The sequence below is a fragment of the Pleurodeles waltl genome, chromosome 11, assembly GCF_031143425.1.
Source record: "Pleurodeles waltl isolate 20211129_DDA chromosome 11, aPleWal1.hap1.20221129, whole genome shotgun sequence".
Lineage (NCBI taxonomy): Eukaryota > Metazoa > Chordata > Amphibia > Caudata > Salamandridae > Pleurodeles > Pleurodeles waltl.
This window is the reverse complement of record NC_090450.1, coordinates 803,374,846-803,398,746: the sequence shown is the minus strand read 5'-3', so window position 1 is coordinate 803,398,746 and position 23,901 is coordinate 803,374,846. Positions and strand designations below refer to the sequence as shown.

General features: G+C 45.0%; 1 protein-coding gene across 2 annotated transcripts in view; it reads right to left on the bottom strand.

The window, feature by feature from the left end:
- Positions 1-23,901, bottom strand: part of RASAL1 (RAS protein activator like 1) — a 658,663-nt gene that overhangs the window by 598,963 nt on the left and 35,799 nt on the right. For both annotated transcript variants that reach the window (XM_069214557.1, XM_069214558.1), the window contains exon 2: positions 21,240-21,296. In XM_069214557.1, coding sequence (XP_069070658.1) covers positions 21,240-21,296 — 57 coding nt within the window. The remainder of the gene's footprint in view (positions 1-21,239; positions 21,297-23,901) is intronic.

The following is a 23,901-nucleotide window of genomic DNA, read 5'->3' as shown; positions in this document are numbered from 1 at the left end:
TATGCAGATGCACAGAGAATAACTTGCTATTTAGTACCATTCATGATGGGTGGGCAGCATGATAGTCTTGAGGCATCACCTCTCAAGAGCTATGGTGCCTACCCACAACCAGGAAAGTTAATAAACAGCATATCACACTGATGAGTGAATGGATGGATGGATCTACCCATTTGAAAGCCATAAGAATAGAATAAACTCTGAATGCTACAAAGGCGTTGACACGCCAGACGACCATTAGATGGATATTTAATATCCATCATGATATGCCGAAAATAATGTTGCCTTGGATATACATTGAGCTGCTTACATGCCAAAGTGGCAAATTAACATATTTTGTTAATTTTCCTTTCTCGTGGTCGGAGACATTGCACTTGAGAGAGTTTAATAACCGAATAATTACGGAGTGAGAGTTCAGAGTTTTGCTAACCCATTCATTGAAAATCATTCTCCATGCTGACATTAGCAATGTGAAATTAAAACCTTCACTCACCATATGCATTAACCTGATTACACAAAATGGAGATGATAGAATTTTTAGCCCTAGAAAGGCGAGACTGCTGATGTGCATCAGACTAGAAAGAAAACTTTATATTGGATAAGACCTTTAAATTGAATATGAGCACTGCAGCCAACTGTGATGGTGTTTTTGTGGACAGTGAGTGTTTGCTCGTTTGCTAATCCACTGCAATGTGTTTGCTTTTCTTCTTTGTGATCTATTTATGGGCTTCTTGAGCAGGGTCCTATCCAAGTGTGTGGGTGATATACTGCTGCGTTGATTGTTGGAAAGTTATATTTTCAAAACTTGAAATTCTGTTAGACATTGTTTTAATAAACGTAAGGCTATGGTGGAAAACCTGAAATAATCGTTGCACGTTTCTTAGTCACTGTCTTAACTTTTTGATTGTGTTTCTTATGAATTGTTACAAGTCCTGTGAATGCTTTGCCATCAGTATGAAAAAGTAAGTGCAATATATTGCACGCTTTCAGAGTACTACGGGGGCAGGATGAAAGGCGCAGCCTGCCCTACCATGATGCCAACCTCTCGTCTGAAAGTTACCTTTAGAACTGTGTAACAGGTCCATTAGCTCACTGAGCTATTTGTCTAGCTTGTTTCTATGCTATCATGCCCACATTAGGTTTTGCCCCTTTTCTTCTCCAGTTAGCAGCAATCAGCTGGTAGATCAGCTTCGTGAATGAAGAGCTGCCTGGTGATATCAGTTCACGTGCCAGGTCAGACATTCTTACTTCTAAGGGTGCCCTTCTAAGGTGCTCTTGAGTTGCATTCAACTGTTATTTAAAACTCTGGCCATCGCTCTAGGGCCCAGATTTACAAGAATCTGGCACATCAGTACTGATGCACCAGATTTCTTGTGCCCTCACCGCCACCTCACAACACCATGGGTGCATCATATTCGCAATACGGCGCACCATGGCGCACGTTAGTCCAATAGCATAAAAAGTTTTGACATCATTATGGCGCTTTGTTCCACTAGCGTCAACATTTTTGACTCTAGTGAGCAAAGTGCAAGGGGACCCATTGATTTCAATGGATGCATCCTTTTAACACCTGCTTTGAGCAGATGTTAAAAACTATGCCAAAAATTGACCATTTTTGCAGGTCTCTTAATGCCGGAATGCCCCCCTTGCATACATTATGCCTGGCACAGGCAAAATGTTGTGCAAGTGGTGGCAAAGTTGCGCAATGCATGCATTGCGCCACTTCATAAATATGGCGTGGCGATTTTTGCCTTGTTAAGCCACATTAGCATTAAAAAATGGCACTAATGTGGCACAAAGAGGCGCTAGGGCCTTGTAAATGTGTCCGAAACAGTCTCTATGGGTGTCCTCTCAGGTGCAGCAGCGAGTCTTGAAACCATCTCAGGCTATATAGTTTAGGCCTTCAGTGCTAGTCTGACAAATATCCAGAATCCGCTGGAAACAGCTGGGTCAGTAAGACAGGGAAGGGTGTGAGTGTCAGATTTTCCGACAAGAGGGACCTAAGGGGCAGTGGAAAGGGAGGGGAATGCGGACTGGTAGGAGAGCTAAGAAAGAAAACACAATATTTTGTAAAGTAACCAATATTTTTAAGGGCTTTCAAAACAGAGAGGGAGTGTGTGTGTGCGTTTTAGTCTCTGTGTATATAATCTGACTGACATCTCACAATACCCGACTAAAAGCACCTGTGCCCAACTATTGATAAAAAATATATATATTTATTGGGGTGGGTGTAAACTCCCACCCCCCCCTTGACAATAAATCCGGGACCTCGTAATGGGGCTCTAAAAGCCATATGCTAATCCCGCTGCAGTGCACACATCATGGGAAGGATAACGCAATTACTGCATCGGAGGTATTATAAGTATTTCACTCAGCACTCGGAGGGCCTACGTTTTAAAATGTTGACTGTTCTAACCACAGTGTACATAGTATGGTTGGGAAACACATGGGAGTCAACTGCTTAAATAAACAGATTAAAGGTTGTAAAACATTCCTCAGGTCAAAGCCATGCAGACGGCCACTTTACTGAACACTGTCATCCAGGGCTGGGAAGGATCTGGAAAAGCAGCAGGAAACTGTTTTCCTGAAAAGAGAATTAGGAGCATAGAATAGCGTGAGAGGTGTAGGAAGCTGGCTCTATATATACTATATCAAAACAATATATAGTGTGCACAGAGTCCAGGGCTTTCCCAGAGGCTTAACAGAGGCTAAGGTAGATAATACTAATGCTCTCTTTTATGGTAGTGTGATCAGCTTATCAGAGGGTAGTGCAAAGCATTTGTTGTACTCAAACATTCAATAAATAAGGCACACACTCGATGACTAACCCCAGTCCAATGGTTTGCATATAGCAAAAATATATTTGTTACTTTATTTCTAGAACCGAAAGATTCTCGATTCAGGTAAGTACAGTTGTTAGCATGTATCAAGCCTATGTATCAAATGTACTTTGTTTAGGTTTGGTAAATAAAACAGTTTAGAGGCAAGTAACACTTTTCACTTCCAAAAGTTGACACTGCAATTTTCAGTACAGTCCTAGGGGAGGAAAAGTTTTACTGCAGTTTTGGGATATGTACTCAACTTATAGTTCCAGCCTTCGTGGGTAAGGATGTCCACTGGTTCAAGATGACCCCAAACATACACCACCAGCAACACAGGGCTGGTTGGGTGCAGAGGTCAAAGTTGGTGTTGGATTTAGAATGGGATCCTTTCGGGACTGACGGCACTAAGAAACAGTTCTGCTGGCAGGTAAGTACCCGCGACTTTGGAGGGTAGACCTCAGGGGTTTTGGTGAGCACCAGGGGGACCACATGTTAGTACCAAACACACACCCTCAGTGGCATAGTGACGTCCGGGTGCAAACACAGTATTGGGCTCCCAATGCTTTTCAACAGGGGAACCCCAAGGGTCACAAAGATGCTGCAAGTTGGGTCCAGGGGTCGGTTCCGGAAAACCAAAGGTTGAACAAGGAGAAAGCCGCTTGCTGAACATTGGTGGACTGTCGGTCAGATTCCCCAAGGCCAGTGGGCTGCAGGTGCAGGGGTACTTTTGAGTGTCAGGTATCTTCATCCGGTTCTCTAGCTGTAAGGGGGGTCCTCCAGATTTCAGCTGCAGGCGTCATTCTTTTGGCCAGGAGGGGTCAACCCAGGGTGGAGACAACGTCAGATTCACCTGGAGACCTGCTCTGGGCTGGTGCGCCACCTGGACATGGGGCATAGGCATCGGGTGCAGAGTGGGAAGGACTCACAGATCCGGGTTGGTCCCGGAGTCCTTTCTGGAGTTTCTTGTGGACAGGGCCGCTGTTCTCTAGAATTCTTGGACCTCTGGTGGGCAGGCAGTCCTCTGGGGGTTTGTAGAGGTCACTGGTCCTGCGGGATGCGTCACCTTTTTGAAGCAGAGTCCTTGAAGCTGCAGACAGGCCGGTAGGGCTGGGGCCAAGTCAGTTGTCGTCTGGAGTCTTCACTGCTGGAGGGACGGCTTAGCAGTCCTTCTTCTTTCTTCTTGTCTGGAGGTCATCAAGAATCTGGTGAGCTAGGTTCAGAGGTGCCCTTAAATCCTAGATTTAGGGGTGCTACAGGGGTTAGAGGGCAATAGCCAATGGCCAGTGTCCCTGAAGGTGGCTATACCCTTTTTGTGCCCACTCCCTTTGGGGAGGGGGGCACATGCCAAGCCCTATTGGTCTCTGTCCTCCAAACACAATGGAAGATTTTGAAGGGAGGGGGGTCTCTTCATCACTGGATACCTTAGGGGTGGTCCTAGCTGGAGTGGTCACTCCTCTGTGTTTTACCTAATTTTCATGCCGGACTTGCCACCAAAAGTGGGGCTGCGTCTGGGGGGCAGGCATCTCCACTAGCTAGGGCACTGTAACACAAGGCCTGAATCTTTGAGGCTCACCGCCAAGTGTTGCAGTTCCTGCAAGGGGGAGGTGTGAAGCACCGCCACCCAGAGCAGGCTTTGTTTCTAACTCCAGAGAGCACAAAGGCTCTCGCCCTTGGGGTCAGAAACTTGTCTTTTAGTGGCAGGCTGGCACAGACTGGTCAGCCCTACACTAAGGGGTTGGTTAAAATACAGGGGGAATCTCTGAGATGCCTTCTGGGTGCAGTGTACAATAAATCCAACACTGGCATCAGTGTGGGTTTATTGTGCCCATCCTTCAGTGAAGCCATCATGGAGTTGTGGAGTTCATAATGACAAACTCCCAGCCCATGTACTTAATTTGGCCACATGAGAATGTACTTAGACACTGTAGGGGCATATTGCTCATGCAGCTATGGCCCTCACCTGTGGTATAGTGCACCCTGCCTTAGGGCTGTAAGGCCTGCTAGAGGGGTGACTTATCTATGCCACAGGCAGTGGTTTGTGGGCATGGCACCCTGGAAGGGGTGCCATGTCGATTTTACCTTTTTCTCCCCACCAGTACACACAATCTGTAATGGCAGTGTGCATGTGCTTGGCGAGGGGTCCCTTAGGGTAGCACAATACATGCTGCAGCCCTTAGGGGCCCTCCCTTGGTACCACTGGTACCTTTTACAAGGAACTTAGCTGTGTGCCAGGGGTGTGCCAATTGTGGGGACAATGGCACAGTTTAGGGAAAGAACACTGGTGCTGGAGTCTGGTTAGCGGGATCCCAGCACAAATCAGTCAAGTTAGCAACAATACCAGGCAAAAAGTGGGGGTGTAACCATGCCAAAAGGGGCACTTTCCTACAAGAGGTGTCGACCTTCAGAAAGAAATCTAAGGACCCCTACAAAATGAAAGAAACAGCAAATGCAATGTATTCATATATATTGCATAACTTGGTCGAAATATTTTGTAACAACATCACTACTACACTGGTGGGCAAAAGCTGGGTGGTGGGGCCATATATAAATAGGAGTCAAGCCAGACCGACAAGATTGCAAGCAGCAAATGCACAAGCACAGGTCCTTAAGGTGGCGACAACACTTACATCCGCACAATCAACACCCAGATCTGGAAACAGAGACTCAGACTCAAACTCCTCACGAGATCACCCGAGCCCTCCTCCTTCACCGCTCATGCCAGGACCTGAACTAACGCCACGCACAGCAGATGATATATGATGCAACACAAGTAAGCCAAACCAGGGCATCGACTGGGCAAGCAACATACCAAATAATGGCAAACACAATCGTTCTGGAATTAACCCAAAAAAATATATATATAAACTAATACATACAGGACAGAGCATATCCATCAATAAATGCGTGCAACACCTGAATATCGAGAAAAGCTGACAAGCACGAACTAACCCCAAGCACAAAGTAAAGTTAGATACCTGAATGTCTATGGCAAGCAGGGACACAAATCCACTTATATGGGCCATCGTCGACTGCTGGCCCGGGACTCTCTCGTTGACCACGCTCCCACACCCACCGGGGTTACCGAATGGACTTGAAAATTTGAAATGCTAAACGCGGCACCGGTTGTGCCGCACAGTTTGGTAGAGTTAAAGTTTTGGTTTTTGTTACGGATAATATGCCAGCATGTATGATAGCCCCCGACGTCCCTTACGCAGTGGACCACACACAGATAGATAAAGAAGGAAGATATGTCCATCTGAGAGGCGTACTAGACGGCAAACCACTAAACATTACAGGCGTATATGCGCCCAACACTAAACAGATCGACTTTTTACAGTCCACTTATACAACACTGATAAGAGACCCACTGACTCCTAACATATGGGGAGGAGACTTTAACTGTGCACCAGATATCAACATGGATAGATCACACCCTCCACTAGTGAACGCCCCAAGTAGAAGACTTTCACAAGCATTACAAAACTGGATGTCAGATAGAAGAATACATGACATATGGCGAAATCTACATCCTCTGGATAAAGAGTACTCATATTTCTCCCCTGTACACCAACTACACACTCGCATTGACTTGCAATTATACACATATGAGCTTACAGTATTACTAGTCAATGCAACCTACCTGGCTAAAACTATATCAGACCACTGCCCCTTAGTGTCAACGATACGATGGGGTAGGACACACACAAATGCGCCTACTTGGCGCCTACAGCCACCTCTACTACGCGATCCCCCCTTTAGAGAGGAACTAGCAGAGAGTATAAATGTATACTTTAAAATGAACGCAAAAACCACATTGTCGGGAGCTATAGAATGGGACAGCCACAAGGTGATGATAAGAGGTATATGCATGTCCACATCAGGCAGAGTTCGCAAGACACTACATAAAGAATTAAGTGAAATAGAAAGGGTAATGAGGGTGGCGGACAATACAATGGAGCAAAATAGGGGGGGAACAGATAACATGACTGAGTTGAAAAAGCAATGGGCAGACACGGATGCGCGACTACGGAAGTACAACTACCGACACTACACAGCACGCATACACGCCGAGGGCGATCGATCTAGCAGATTGTTGTCTTGGTTACTAAAAGGCGAACAACAACATTCTACTATAAATGCCATCCGAACAGAGAAAGGCAATATAATCATTAGAAATAAATGAGACCTTCAAACAATACTATGCAACATTATATACAGCAAACCCTCCCCCGACCGAACACCAAACACGTGAATACTATTGGGCGCTCCAATTAACTAAACTGACGGCAGAACAATGGACAGAGTTGGAAAAACCTATTGATTTAAATGAGATTCAACTGGCGCTAAAGCAAATGGCGCATAATAAAACACCAGGAGGGGATGGGCTCCCAGCGGAATATTATCAGACCTTCGAAAAACATACAATGGCACCATATCTAGAAATGCTGCAAGAAGCATTTGATAGGGGGTACCTCCCAGAATCACAGCGCAAAGCAATAATAGTGGTCCTTCTCAAGAAGGGGCGTGATCCACTTGATGTCCGGTCATATAGGCCACTGTCATTGTTAAACTCTGACTGTAAACTGCTAGGGAAAGTGCTGGCAAACCGATTACTCCCATTAATGTCTACACTGATCCACCCAGACCAATCCGGCTTTATACCTGGACGTAGCACACATATGAACATCAGGTGCCTGCTGCGACTAATAGCTGAGACACCAGAGCTAGATTACGCAAGGACGGCAGTATCACTGGATATAGAAAAGGCATTTGACACACTGAGTTGGCCACATTTGATGAGTTCCCTTAAAAATATGGGCTTCGGCAATACATTCATAAAATGGATAACAATACTGTATGCAGACCCGAAAGCAAGAGTTAAAACAGGTAAAATTATATCGGAAAAATTCGAAATCGGATGATCAGGGCGACAAGAAACTCAAAGCCCTTCTGGTGCTCACTCCCACTATCGCCCATGGGGAGAGTAGCTATAGCCAAAATGATTATACTCCCACGTATATTATATTATTTTTCAGCACTACCACTTAAGCTCCCCAAAAGCTATTTCGCGCCACTAACCAGCCTATTAACAGACTTGATATGGGCTACAGGTCGACACCGTTTAGCCCTAGCTAAGGCATACTTACCACTAGAAAAAGGAGGGATGGGCGCTCCCCAATTCGAACTCTATTATGTAGCAGCACAAATGCATTGGATCATGGATTGGATGTGCAATCCAAATGGCCCAGAAAGCCAAATGGTAAATACACTAACAGGACACAAAGATACAATACATTGGCTAAGACTGGTAATATATTACTGGAAGTAGCGGACTGGGTATGGCATCGATATGTACTGACAACAGGACGAAGGCCACCATACTCACCCAAAATCATGTTACTTGCAACCCCGGGACTGAATAACACAACACGATGTTTTAAATTAACCAGATGGGTTGACAAAGGGATTAATACAATTGGCGACATATTCAAAGTAGGACATTTCTTGACATATGAAGAATTAACGAGCAAATATAACCTGAGGAAAGGCAAATTTCTCACATATAAGGCACTACAGCAGGTGGTGCGCAGCACCTGGGGAAATGGCAACAATGAACCCGTTACAGCTCCAATCCTACATGAGCTATTAACAGGGCTAGGTACACAAGCGGATATAACCTGGATATATAACATCCTACAGGGACAACCAGAAGAGCCCCAAACACAAGCAAAAAATAAATGGGAGACAGCGCTAAATATATCCATACATACAAAACAATGTAACATGGCACTACTAACAACAAAACACATATCACACAATGCCCGTTTCCGATAAACACAACTCAATTATCTGCACCAGACCTACCTTACCCCAGCAAGAATTAAATGCATGTTCTTACAATCCAACCCGGAATGCCCAAGATGTGGGACACCGGAAGTAGATTTCCTACACATGACGTGGAGCTGTCCACCATTACATAATACATGGCAAGAAGTAACAACACAAACAGCTTCATGGTCGAGATTACCCCTTACCCCCACTCCGGAGTCCTGACTGTTGGGAATACGTACACGAGCTGGTGCAGATAAACAAAAACACCGAAGCGCAGACCTGGCGTTTATTCTGTTTAAGCGCCTAATTGCAATACAATGGAAATCTCCCAGTACGCCCAGCATACACCGCTGGGCACAAGAGATGCTACACTAGTCCAAGGCTGAAAAACAAGTGCTACAAACAATGCGCGATAATGGGGTGGAAATCAAAGGCACAGATATATGGGACTCTATCATAGAACAGTTGGAACAAAAGAACGATAACAGACCCCCCTGAACAAGACAAAAGACCAACATAGCAATAAGGATGTTCACACATCACCTACCAGTGAAGGTTAACTAACACACAAATAATAGCCCAAAAAAGTACAGCCACTTTGGATTATGCATCTGTACCCCCACTCCCTGAACACTCCTCCTCCCCCGCTACCCCTCTCCCCAAAAGGATTGTTTCCTCATATAACATTAAACACAAACAGGCAACATGCACAAACATATCAATCAATTTACGGCATCTCCTGCTACTAAGCTTTGAAGCGGGTTTCTTTTGTAGATTTGTTCTCTTGTTGTTTTCTTTGTATTCATTTACTATAAATGCTGCTGCCACATCCGGTAGCGACTTGTATACTGAACGCTATATAGACATAACATGTAAATGGCAACGAAACGTCAAATGTAAAGATAAAGGGGGTGATTCTGACCTCGGCGGTCACGGACCGCCGGGGCCAGGGTCGGCGGGAGCACCGCCAATAGGCTGGCGGTGCCCCACAGGGCATTCTAACCGCGGCGGTTTGGCCGCGGTCAGAAAGGGAAAACCGGCGGTCTCCCGCCGGTTTTCCGCTGCCCTATTGAATCCTCCATGGCGGCGCAGCTTGCTGCGCCGCCATGGGGATTCTGACACCCCATACCGCCATCCTGTTCCTGGCGGTTCTCCCGCCAGGAACAGGATGGCGGTATGGGGTGTCGCGGGGCCCCTGGGGGCCCCTGCAGTGCCCATGCCAATGGCATGGGCACTGCAGGGGCCCCCATAAGAGGGCCCCAAAAAGAATTTCAGTGTCTGCTTTGCAGACACTGAAATTCGCGACGGGTGCAACTGCACCCGTCGCACCTTCCCACTCCGCCGGCTCAATTCTGAGCCGGCGTCCTCGTGGGAAGGGTTTTTTGCACTGGGCTGGCGGGCGGCCTTTTGGCGGTCGCCCGCCAGCCCAGTGCAAAAGCCAAAATACCCTCAGCGGTCTTTCGACCGCGGAGCGGTATTTTGGAGGGGGGAAGTCTGGCGGGCGGCCTCCGCCGCCCGCCAGACTCAGAATGACCCCCAAAATGTCAAAAACAGCGGAAACATAACCAGCAAAATGTAAATGTTGTTAAACTAATAAACAGATTTAAAAAAAAAAAAAAAGTGCTCTGAGTTCCCCTTTAGAGTGGACCTAGGCTGGCAGTTCGAGCTGGACTGTTCCTTTGGTGCTGGGAGGAGTGTGATTTGCATATGCCTGATCCCTGGCTGGAGTAGCATCATGGGCATAAATGATGTACTTGAAGGTGGCCTAAGCGACTAGCGAGGGCAGAGACTTTTGCAAGGATTCTGTCCGTCAGCTTTCTGCTACAGTGTGTGACCTAAGTTTGAGAAAACATGTGGGTCCCATGTTCGCTGTGCCACAGAATTCCCATTGCACCTCGCTGAAGAGGCCCAACAAGGCTAGTCTAAGGTTACTTGTGGTCTCTTCTAGTATGGACTTGGTCTGATAGTTCAAGCTGGACTGTTCCCATTGGAGCAGGACCACAACTCGTTTGCACTGGGCTGTTCTCTGAAGTGGCATAATGGACAGAAACAATAGACTGGAATGCAAACTGAGTTACTTCCAGAGGCGGCTATGTTTGCAGTCATTCCATGCATAATCCTTGTGTTACTTTGAACAGCCGAAGTGCCATAGCTAGTGAGAAGAATGGCAGTCAAAAATAATTACAACTGAAATACATCAAAAATCTGTAAAAAAAAAAAAAAACACTGGCAGAGTAAAGTATTTGGCCAACAGCTTTGTCACTGAAGTTCAATTAATCATTGGTGGAAGCGCATGTGCGATTAGGCAAAATACTGTCACTCACTCCACAAAAGAGGCAATGGCTGAAGTGGGTGACTTACCATCTCCCAAAAAGTAGTATACTTCTGTGCCTTCAAGAAGTCTAAAGTTTGGTCATACTTCAGCATAGAAATGACGTCCAAAGCTCAAACTACTGCAGAAGTACGCATTTCAAGTTTTCCCAAAAAATTACATGCATAACTACTTGAAGTATATACACCTCATAGTAAGCGACACATGAAATACAAAGGGCCATTAAATAGTTTTCACCAAGGGAAACACAGTAATTATAAAATAAGCGAACTCTGTGAAATAGGAACATGGCACAAACGTGGCTGAAAACAACTGTAAAATACGCAATGACCCTTATTATAGCTGCATCAGTGTCAGGACCACTGTTTACCACAGAGTCACAAGTCCACACGTGCCAGTTGCTGGACTACACACCTAGTGCTAGGAGCGCCACCACAGATAGTAGAAGGGGCATTATTCCCCAGGCCTGTACTTTTTCAGGACCACAAACCCCTGCTGTGAAATTCACTTATAGATTTTAAGACAAGTCTGCCCTGTTTACTAATGACACAAAAGGATGATGGACGGAGTGCTGAAACTTTTCAAACACTCACCTACAGTCACAGATCTGGGTTAAATTAATCGTTCTTTTGCTCATTGGCACCCCCAGTTTGGACTCGGCCATATGCAAATCAGTCTTGACTCTGCTCCCCATGGGAACATTCCAGCCCGAATTGATAGGCCAGGTCCTCCCTGGACCAGGAACAAGCATCCTGGGACTGGTTTCGGGGTGTCAGCCGTCATCAGCTAGGCTAGCTTGAATCCAGTGACACAGTGAGCAAGGGACCCACTTCTGGGCAAACCCTGGCCACTTACGGTGAATTTAGCAATACAAAAAGATGATGGATGGAGTGCTGAAACTTTTCAAACACTCACCCCCAATTACAGATCTGGGTTAAATCCTTTGTTCTTTTGCTTACCATGCCACCCCAGGTTCGACCCAGCCATATGCAAATCAGTCTTAACCGCGCTCCCCCAGGAACAGTCCAGCCTGAACTGCCAGGCCATGTTGTTTTCGGTCCAGGGAGGACCAGAGTAGCATGGTGAGCAAAAGAAAAATGGATTTAACCCAGACCTGTGACGGGGGATGAGGCCAGAGTTTTGCCAGGATACTGCGGTCAGCGGTTGTTTTTTTTAAGGTGCAAAGGTGATAATGTTGTACTTAAGCTTGTCGATAACGCATGTATGACTGAGTCATGCCGAGTTGGATCATGATGGAGACAATAACCAGAAGGCAGATCTTAAACACTCTTGTGTAGCACATATCATAGCTAGTCTACAAAGACATGAAACCATATAAGACTTTATCAACATTAGTTTAGGAGATTGGGGTGAAGTCGAGAAAATTGCCTAGGAGTACCTGGGCATTGTTTGTTTACGAGATTTGAGGGAAAACAGGAGAAGATCCGGTGTCCTAGATTGATTCTATTGTCTCTTGAGAGGACGCAGTAGAGACAGAAAGGAGACACAGAGGAGGTTGCCTTGATGTGGATTGATAACTTCTGAAGATGCAGGACTACTCATGAGATCAGTTATTGGTATTGTCAATCATACTCTGAATAAAGGTTATTATGACTACGGTGTATGATAAACTTTGGCCTTCATTATGGACATGAATGGCTGTGCTGGCATCTTTAAGAGACCTTCCCCAGTATTCAGAACTGTGATAACCATGTGCTAGGCATCCTTCAGGACACTGAGACAAACAGCAAGCACTCTCGGTTTACCTGAGCACCATGTGAGACGGGTAATCCCCATCTTCCGTCACAAGAGGTGAATAATCCCCACCCTCAGGTCAGAAGGCTAAGTGGTCTCCATGTGCTCCTGTTATAATGATCAACATTTTCGGATCATGTGAGGTGAATATTCACCTTTATTTCGTCATATTAAATGAACAGCCCCCATCCCCAGGTTACTAGGGGTGAATGATCGCCACTCTAAGGTCAATACAGGGAGCAATCACCACACCCCTGTCACATGAGGCGAAAAATCCCCTTTCTGTGGTCATGTGCGATAAATGGTCACCAGTACCTTTTTATGTGAGATGAACAATCTGCATCATCACATCACAAGAGGTGAATAATCCATATTCTTCAGGCCAGGAGCGATGAGCCCTTATATATCTAAAATCTGAGTTTTTTTCCGGCCTCATTAATCTAGTGGGGAACAGACGACTACGCTCAAGTTTGTAACCCATATATCCCAAGGCTATTCATACAGCAGTGATGCTGTGCCTCCTATGCAATGCGAAAAACAGAAAAGTGATGGTGTTACGCTTGAATCAATCTCAGCTGCTGATAATTGCTCAGGTCACATCCTGGTGCATCGTTTTTTCACCTCTTTGCCATTCTAGACAGAAAATGCACTTCAGCATCCAGGCTGCTGCTGACTCACTGGAACCTGTAATCATAGACTTAACAAATGAAGTTACAGTGCCTAATTTTTGTGAGCTTGAATACTGTAATGTGACCTGTTATCCACTTTTAAGTTTTCTGCATGCTGTAGCGTACGTGCAAGTGTCTTATCCTATAGTGTGAGTGCGTGAGGGTCTTTAATAGGTTCTGGGGCGATGTTCTGGCCCTGAGATACTTCCATTTCTGTAGTGGTCTATGTAACGACAAGAAAGAGGCAGAGGATTGGTGCCTGAAATCTGGTTGAATGACTAGGTAGCCTATTGACAGTCCACTCAGGAGTAGCATCTTACCAATTCAAAACTCAAGTTTCAAAGGCTCAGGACTGTGACTGTGGCATGTAGTAAGTGTTGATCACTAGAAATTTCAATTTTGCATTTCAAAGGGGACCATTCTGCACATCATGCGTATGAACATCATATCAGTTGTCCATTGTCTCACATGGGTATGTGAGAGTTTTCCAGTTAGTCATTTACACTGAGGCTTTACTAGCTGCTGATGCAATCTAAACCTTGTTATTTGGGGCTCCTGATTGGTACTCTGAACTTTGTGGGCAAAGAGCAGGAAAGGGAAGAATGACCACCGGTGATGTTTCAGGCTAACATCACCAGCATTACGTGCTTGGGCCCTTAAGTCAGATTGACTGTGCTTGTTTGCATGCATTGTGCCATGAGTGAGAATATCACAAATATTTGGAGGTAGGTGTGATTTCATGTCTGAGTTAATGGATGAAGTATTTACTTATTGCAGGATCTTCTCAATGCTTCTGCTTTTTGGCAATTTTAACACTTTGGGCTTAAGGGCTAGATCAACCTTCAGGTAAAAGACCCGGGAGTCCATGGCCATCAATTAACTTCTATGAGTCCAACTAAACATCACCAATACACACCTGAATCCGCTCTTGTCTATTGAAGGTATGGCACTCCTGGGATAAATTAGATGAATGACTTGGATTTTTGCTTTCGTGGCTTCTTGAGATGAGTCTAACATCAGCTTGTTGGTTAGTAGAGGTATTAACTTCGAGCCGATGTTTGCTAGTGAGGCAGCCAGCACTTGTTTTTGGGGACTGGCACACATGTTTTTCTGCATAAAACGTTTTCTAACAGCAAGAGAGAGAAAGACACTCAAATCGGAAAGACAGACGAAGAGAAAGGCAGAAGAAACGTCACAAAGGAAGCACTCAGGAGCGCTTGGGGGTGAAATAAAGGGGCGGGGAGTGTCTCCTAGTGAATTAAAGAGACATGTGGTGGATTTCAGATTACCAGCGTTGGTATACGGCGTGCCAATGTTTATATGCACCAGCTGCAAGCTTATGAGCAGAGTTTTGGGCACCAGCACTTTTTTTATTTTTTATTTAACAAAGTAAGCAGTGGGCATTCTTATCGTAAGGATCGTTATCCGACCTGAAACTGATTGCACCCTATCGCTCATACAAAGTCTAGCGTCCTCAAAGCAATCTGGGGCCAGACCAAGAGGCTTCTCAACCCCATTGGGTTTCAAGTAGCTTTTAAGGAAATGTGTGCCTCACCTCATTCCATGAAAACATCAAATAATGCCTAACAAATAAAATCCTATGCTCTGAGCAGCCTCGAAGTAGGTCACAGCCCTGCCGGCATCACTTCTAGTCAGAAGACCCTGGTGTCCAGAAGACCTGCCAACAATACAATACACTTAGAGTGTACAATTAACAAAATTATTCAGAAATCTGCTTTTGCAGGTCTGCAATCTCGCATATGCACAGATTTCTGAACTTTTTGAAGTCCCACAGGAGAGCACAATTGTATAAAGTGTAAAACCGCAGAAGGGAAGTGACTTCTCAGTGTACAATTAGTATTTTTTCAAAATGGTTTTTTTCTTCATAGGCAAATTAATATTTCCATTGGGAAAGCCCCTAGTGCTACGTCCCACCAATATTGAGGGTGCCCCATTCTCATACCCTCCTTGGACAGGGCTTAATACAAACCATTGCAAGAAAGTGAATGATTCAGAAGACCGTTTGGGAAAACCAACAGATGGGTATAGGCATGGGTCTCCACAAATGTTTAGGGAATACAGCTCTGAAACATTCACTTCCACCCCAGTGACCAGATTACCACATCTTTTTATGCGTATTAACCACCTCTTGTAGCTACAAAGGCCATTTACAGATATATGATACAAATGCATGCACTTGTAGTCTTTCAGGGCAAGAAGGCTTATTTTGCAATAAGGACTGGCACAGTTAATAACAAACGTGCCAATGTCTTAAAGAATGTGAACATCCTGGTTCATCCAACTGCACGGATATCATTTTATCTGATTAAGTTCTATGCATAAATGACTGACTGATCCTTACTGCTATTTGTCAATAGTCGGGACTGTGATGTGTCTTGTCATCGTGGGATTTAGTCTTGTCCAAGTCCCAGTACTTCTAATGCTTGCTCCTGGGATATATTGGATATGTGACTTGGATTCTTGCCCTTCGTGGCTCCTTAAGATGCGTGGGACATTGACGTGTTGGAGGTGTTTACAAAAAGGGAAGGTTCCCATGCAACTTCAGAAGGGCATCTAATGCACACAAACGCTTGTGATGATATTGAGTTTTTCAGCAATTAACATTTTATCTGCAAAATAACAATTCTGGGGTAAAGTATTGAGGAATGCAGAAGGAGGGAGGAGCGTCCACTTTTTCGGGTCCTCAGAGCGAGTCTACAACTGGGATTTGTAATTTCTTGCATCAGGGGAGTAGCTTTGTCAGTAAGATTAGGGGGGAGTGAACTTCAAATTTCCCAACAATCACTCTGGTATATCTTGTTCACATACATTATCCGAGAAGCAGGACATAAGGGGGGCTTAAAGGGCAGTGGAAAGAGAGAGCAGTGCTGACTGTTAGGGCCACTTGTTCTGTATTCTATGTGTGCAGGTAAAACTCATGGGTGACATCCAACAGACACCTCACCATACCCTACTGAAAGCACCTGTTATCAACTTTTTACTACAGAATACAATTATTTGGTGGGTGTAACACCCTAAATACTCCCCCTGAAGCTACGTCCCTTTGTTTCATTCAAGTCATCTGAGTTTGTTGTGATATTAATTCCTAGATATTTAGGGGCATATTTATGCTCTGTTTGCGCCGGAATTGCGTCGTTTTTTTTTACGCAATTCCGACGCAAAACTAACTCCATATTTATACTTTGGCGTTAGACGCGTCTAGCGCCAAAGTCCATGGAGTTTGCGTCATTTTTTAGCGTGGACACCTACTTTGCGTTAATGATATGCAAGGTAGGCGTTCCCGTCTAAAAAAGTGACTCCGAGGCATGTGCGCCGTATTTACACTCCCGGGCAAAATTCACGCCCGGGAGTGGGCGGGTCAAAAAAAATGACGTCCAGCCGCTTTTGCGCTGTTTTTTAGCACCTGGACAAGGCAGGCGTTAAGGGACCTGTGGGCTCAGAAGGAGCCCAGAGGCGCCCTCCCATGCCCCCAGGGACACCCCCTGCCACCCTTGCCCACCCCAGGAGGACACCCAAGGATGGAGGGACCCATCCCAGGGAACTTAAGGTAAGTTCAGGTAAGTATGTTTTTTAAATTTTTTTTTGTGGCATAAGGGGGCCTGATTTGTGCCCCCCTACATGCCACTATGCCCAATGACCATGCCCAGGGGACAGAAGTCCCCTGGGCATGGCCATTGGGCAAGGGGGCATGACTCCTGTCTTTGCTAAGACAGGAGTCATTTCAATGGGGGTTGGGAGTGGAAAGAAATGGCGCAAATCGGGTTGAGGCGAAAAATTTGCCTCAGCCTGACTTGCCCCATTTTTTGGCGCCCAAGCTCCATATTCCCCTACGCCGGCGCTGCCTGGTGTATGTCATTTTTTTTCATGCACACCAGGCAGCGCCGGCGGCTAACGCCGGCTAACGTCACTGAATAAATACGGCACCCGCATGGCGCTTCACAATGGCGTTAGCCGGCGCTAATTTTTTTGACGCAAAACTGCGTTATCGCAGTTTTGCGTCAAAAAGTATAAATATGGCCCTTAGATTTCAAATTGTAGTGAGTGATGCTTTCATGAAACCTGTCTCTCCTCTCTCTACTTGGCTGGTTCTTTCGTGTTACCCAGCCTCTACAATTGTATCTTGTCTGCACCAATTTTATAGCCAAGACTTTGTAAGGAAACAGGCTGTTTGCAGATTTCCCCCCACTTTTGTACCCCATGTGGACTATTAGCTGCTGGCTTTTTGACTCTGAGAGTGCACTGAGGCCTGCTGCCCAGACCTCAGTGACAGTGTTCAATCCTTTTACAAACGTTATGTATACTGACTTACTTATAAGTTCCTAGTATATGGTACCGAGGTACTCAGGGCATAAAAGGCAAAGTGTCCAGATAAGGCTGCAGCACTGGTTGTGCCACCCTGTGTGGGACAAAGTGAAAATACGGCTCCCAGCCTGCCACTGCAGACTAGAAAGGGAGTGTCACACTGCAAATATGACTTTGCCATTGCCATTAAAGACAAAGGGCCTGATTTCAGATTCTGGCCGACGGATTACTCAGTCACAACAGTGACAGATATCCCATCCACCAAAATTTAAATCCCATTGGGATTTAGATTTCGGTGGACGTGATATCCGTCACAGCTCTAATGAAGTAACCCATCCCCCAACATCTAAATCAGGCCCAAAGTCCCTTAACAATATCTGGAAGTATCCTGTGAGGAAGGCCTATCAAGCCATATGGCAAGGAGCTCTCTATTATTAATATATGTCTTAGAACAACAAACCCTAAAAATTGTTGTTTTGCTGAGGAAAGTTAGCAGCCCCATGGGATAACAAAGAGTTATCCGCTGGCACCCCAGCCTTGCTAACTTCAGAATGGGACTTCCTAACTGGGTACTGTAAGGTATCAAACTAATCGTGCATTGAATGCGACTTGATGATCAAGTTAATATTTACGTCACTTTTAAAGTTAAGTAACTTTTATAATGTTCCCACTCTGTGCCCCAGCTAGTCCAGTAGCTTCACAGAGGCCCTGGCACACAGGCACATTTCTGCCCACCTGGGGAGATGTGTCAACAGCTCCCAGTCTTAGGAACAAAGGCAAGTGCTGCAGAGTGATGTCTGACTTCCCCCAGGATGGCTACTCAGGACATTAGCCCAAAAGGCAAACTTCAGAGGGGAACCCGCCTTTGAAGGGCAAATGGTGATAACACTCCCGAGATGTCTGTCTTTTGTTCCTGTAGACAAGTTGGAGACAGGGACAGAGAGGGAAACCTAGTTCCAGAACTGATTTTCCCGTGGACGTGTAGCCCTTAGGAAGGCACACCTCTGGGGTGGGTTACCAAGCTCCTGGCAACCGAAGAAAGGTTGTGCCATCTTGAAAGGGCAAGAATGGTGCACTCTGGGATAGGCAGATGCCACACTTTACAAGAACTTTGTCACCAAAAAGGAGGGGACTTACTAGCTAATCGGCTAGTAACTGAATTGTCCTCTTAGGGCTCTTTCCTGAGATAAATATGTTGCCTCTGCCCCGCAATACACCATGGATTTGGACAAAGGCCTGAAGGAGAGACTGCACTATCGGAAGGACTGCACCTGCTGCAGATGCCCCCTGAAACAGTACCAGGAACATTAAAGCTGAAAGAGTTGTATCCATGTCTTCTGGACCCGTAGGTGTTGTCTGTTCTCAGATTTGTTGCCCAAGAAGGACACTATCCTATACCAAAGATTTGCAGCATGTATGCTGTATCGCAAGAACCAAAGGTTTGCTGCAACTGCCCTTCTACCATCTCAAAGAGGACTTTGTTGGACCCAAAGTTCAGTGTCTCCCCACCTCACCCAAGGAACAGAAGGATCACCCAGAACTTACCCACATTGACCTCACAGCATCAGGAGCTTCTTTAAGCATCTTTTCCTCCTGCATCTTCAGCAACAGGACCACTCCATTGTTGTTTATAGCAGTCGTTTTCTAAAGGCTGGTGGCCAGGTACTGTCAAAGGTACCCATACTCCTAGACCTCATAGAACTTCTAGGCCTCCTACACCTCTGTCCTGTTGGAACTGGTTTCCCAACTCGGGTCAGAGTTGCCGAACAAACTCTTTTAAACTTTTCAGACATTTACACACTTTTTGTTGACCAATGTTTGTTTGAGGTTGAAAAAGTTATTTAGGGCCTCATTACGAGTGTGGCGGTCTGAGGACCGCCACACTCTCGTTCCTGGTTGGAATGCCTCACTCTGGGCAGTCTGACCCCCCAATTACGACCCTGGTGGGTGGACCCGCCAGGAGACCACCGTCCCTACTGGGAACATGGTTCTCAAAGGGCTGACGGCAGTCTTGATTGTAGTCAGCCAGGGTAGCGCTAAACTCAGTGCCGCCTGGCTGATTACAACCTTGTTCTCCACCAGCCTCTTCATGGCAGTTTCCCCATCATGAAAAGGCTGTCAGATAACAAGTGCAGGGGTCCTCTGTGCTACAAGATAGCATTTGGCTCATTTAAGGGAGCTTTACACTAAGTTCCTTTGCTAAGCCCTACTGTTCACAGCCACAGCTCCCCAGGGTTGAGCTTAAGGTTTAGTAAACAAGCCTGACTGGACCCAAGATGGTATTTGTGAGTGTACTGCACAATAAGGCCCTCACAGCCATGTCATGTAGTACATTAAACACTCCCACAGATTGTCACAAAGCCACTTAAAAAATGTAAACATTATGCACAGAGACATCTGGTGCAAAACAATGGCAAGTACAAACAACGAAATTCTGCTAAATATTACCACAATCCCTCCCACTTCATGCTCTTGATATCATGGGTGACCTCTTCTTCGGTCTAGATATGGCAAACAGAAAGGGGAAAGTGGAAAACTCTGACTCAAACCATCAACAGATTGATTGATCTGGACATCTCTTCATTGACTGTTATCTATATTGTGCCGAACTTTCATCCCATGGGCCATTTCTGGTCTCCTCTTACAATGTTCCAGGCATCTCCCTAGTCAAGGTCCAGCTCTCGTTCATGCTTTTAGCAGTATTGGAGCCAACAAATGTCTTTCTCTCTTTCAAAATGTGGGCATGTAGACATCAGTTAGGATTGTTCATAAGGGGATTATCCTCATAATGATAGATGAGGATAACCCCTTTAAAAAACATTCTAACTTGGCTTAGGTGAACTTTTTGGCTACTGCCTTCTTTCCCTTTCTCATCTTTCCATTGCCCCCATAATGCAACGGGATTTCTTGATCCATTATCCTCTTCACTGTTATAGTGCATGTAGTACAACATACCTCCTTCTCTTGCCACCCACTTGTACATTTTAGTATGAAAAACATTTTTACAAAGGCATTTATATGTTATTTTCAAATGCATTGGGATTATGTATATAGGTAATAATATGTTCTACATTGTTCTTCAATTTATTATTTTTTTGTGTTATAAGTTCAGGTGCCACGTTGTATATCAGTACAAGTAAAATCTTTTCAATGGAAATAAATATTGAAAACACTGAAATGACTGTACACATGATTGTGATCATTTATCAGGGTGCGCAACAAGAAACAGATTACTTTGAATTCAGTGTTAATCAGAAGAGCGTGATTCGCAACAACGGATCATTTGTTTTTCGCTTGGTGCAGAATGAGGGTCCCAGCAGCACTTTACTACCAACGGAGTCATGTCCTCTCTGCTCGGTGAAACCCAGAGGGCGCTGCTACACCATATAAATGGCAGTGAAAGTGTGAGGTCGCTGCTACACCATATAAATGGTAGTGAAACCCAGAAGCCGCGGCCACAGTGTAATGTTTGCGTCACTGTACAGGAATGTGGGATGCGCAGTCACTCACCTCGCCACCACCTCGTTGTCCACCTTCACTAGGCAGTAGGGGTCACTGGTGCCAGACCTTGGGAGCAAGACAAAAATCGAAGATTAGTTGAACATTAACAGAAAGCGAGAGTTCTAAAGCAAACAATCCACTAATTCATGACATGATTCCTGTGCCACGGCCTGGGGGTGTGCCAGGGCCCCCTTGTTCCTCCGGAGTATCGGTGCAGGGAAGGGGTCTGACAGGAGAATGAATGAATGCACTGTTTTAAATCACCGGGTCCTTTCTCCTCCTCGGGACAGCCATGTAGTTAGAGTTTGTTCACCCGCAGACCCACCGGCTACCAGGACATAAAATGGGCTAAAGGTCTGTTTGTGCGTGGCTACACTTACTGTGAGAGAAGAAAAGCAGAGCCCAACTGAGAGGAGAACACCAGAAACAGCGCGAACACTGGTGCCAGGCACTGATTAATTTGTAAAAATAAATAAATAAATAAGTGCCAGGGCCTTTGTCAGAAGCACTGAATCTTGCACCACCATCTGCCCTTGCCAGTGCTGTCAATCACACTACCAACACAACTTCTAACCATCACACACCTACATGTGTTACAATTCAGGCTACTCAGGGTCCTTTAGCTATAGGAGTAGCTTTCAGATATGAATCATTTTAATGCGTATTTAATTAATAAACAACTATTGTTGTGTTCATTTCAAAACTAAACAAACAGCCCCACCATGTGGCAGACAGTTATAAGTGCTGGAGTTGACAATTAAGTGATGGTGCCCAGCACCAGAAGCCACTGGTTCAAATTAAGCACTGGTGGAATGTCGCAGGCAACAGCTATGCAGGTTGGCTGAAAGCAGTAATAGTGGAGGGGATTGCCATTAGTGACTGATTTGTGGAAGTAATAGGGGTTGAGAGAGCTGGTAGCAAATTAATGATCCTGGGAGTCAACAGGAGAGAGGCATTGCACGTAATAGTGAGGGAAAGTGTATGGACCTGTAGAGAAGAGAATGGCAGCAGCACAGAATATGCTCTTTTCTGTGGACTTCCAGGCAGATTATTTTTCTTCTTCCATTGTCTCCTCCAAATACACAAGGATACACAAAATACTCATCTCAAAATACTCACCTCATGAAAAATTGCAAATTTAGAAACAAAGGAAGAAAACTATAGTACCCAAAGTCAAGGAATTCTGGTGCAATCGAAAAGGCAGATATAAAATTCAAAATAATAGGCTGCAATTAAAGAATAATACATTATAATATCCAATAATCAATTAAATATGTCTAATAGTCTATTGAGAATATTCAATTGTAAAACAGATTCATATAGTCCATATTATGGTAAAAGGTGCTTCAATTTCTCATGAGATGAGGATTTTCTATATTTTAAAACAATCTCTTTGCGATTTGCTATAGTCTGCTTTCAGTTATTCGACAGGGAATACAATTTTTGTACATGGACACTATTTGGCTTACCTTGGTTGTTTCTCTGATGTTGATTCTCCCGAGTAAACCGAAGTCTTTTGATACAGTACATGCATTGTTAAGGCATGCAGAGTTAAGGCCTGTGTCTCATAAAGGTTTCATTGTAAAAGTAGGTTGTTGCAAAATAAATGCGTTGCAAAGATGACGCAGTTTAAAGTTGCATTGGCTCAGGTAACTGAGTCCGCCTCTAACCCATATATGGTTTATTTGGTTTATTTTACAGACTCTGTAGTGGTGTGTGTACTATTTTCACACTGTGGGCTTGTTTTGTTTTGCTCTGTTTGTTTATTTTTGTTTTCTTTCTTATTCGCTGTTTCTACCTGGGACAAAGTAAGTCTGTGAGGTAAGTATGCCTGTTGCTTACAGACTTTCAGCAATTCAAATTAAAGAGGGAGAATAAACAATAAGAGGTCAGGAGAGGGGGGAATTAAATTTTGCAGGCAGGCGATCTATTTTAAACAAGCATTTGCAATGCATTGCATTGCAATGCAATGCAATGCACCGTTTGCTCGAGTTAGAGCTATTAGCGTTGTAAAATCCTTACTGGACTTTTCTTGCCACATAAATTGAAAATGAAAAGTAAAACAGTCAACATAAGTAAGCCAATTCAAAGCGCCAGAGCTGCCATGAGTGAGAGTGCGAAGGAGAGAGACAAAAGGAAAAAGAAGTTAGCTCGCAGTCAAACCCATCACCGAACGTGCAATTATCTATCTAACAGGGTTGGTCCCCAAGGCGGTAACAAAACCACCCCACGGCGGGACAACCGTAAAGCATTTACAAATGTCATCAAAGGATTTTTGAAAGGCAAGCCCACGAGCGAGTGAAAGTGATGGGCATGAGGTGTGGGTGGTTAAAAGTCCACATAGATACCAACACGTCAGAAAAAGCAGCGCTTGCGTGCTGCTATACTCAACCTTAAAACGTAGCCTGGGTGAGGAGACATTTAACTGCTGGGAGAACCTCAAGAGTTTTAGGGGCTGCAGAAATGAAGATGTAATACTGCGAGATGGACTTGAGTAAGTACTCTCACACTTCGATGTAAAGAAGGTGTGCCAACATGGAATGTAGAATAACATAGTTCCGGAAGAGACTCTACGATCTGATAACAGTTTAAAGCATCATGCAATCCCCGCTGCTGGAATTTACTTAGCATATTAATATATGCCCTTTCTTAATAAATTAGAAAGAACAGA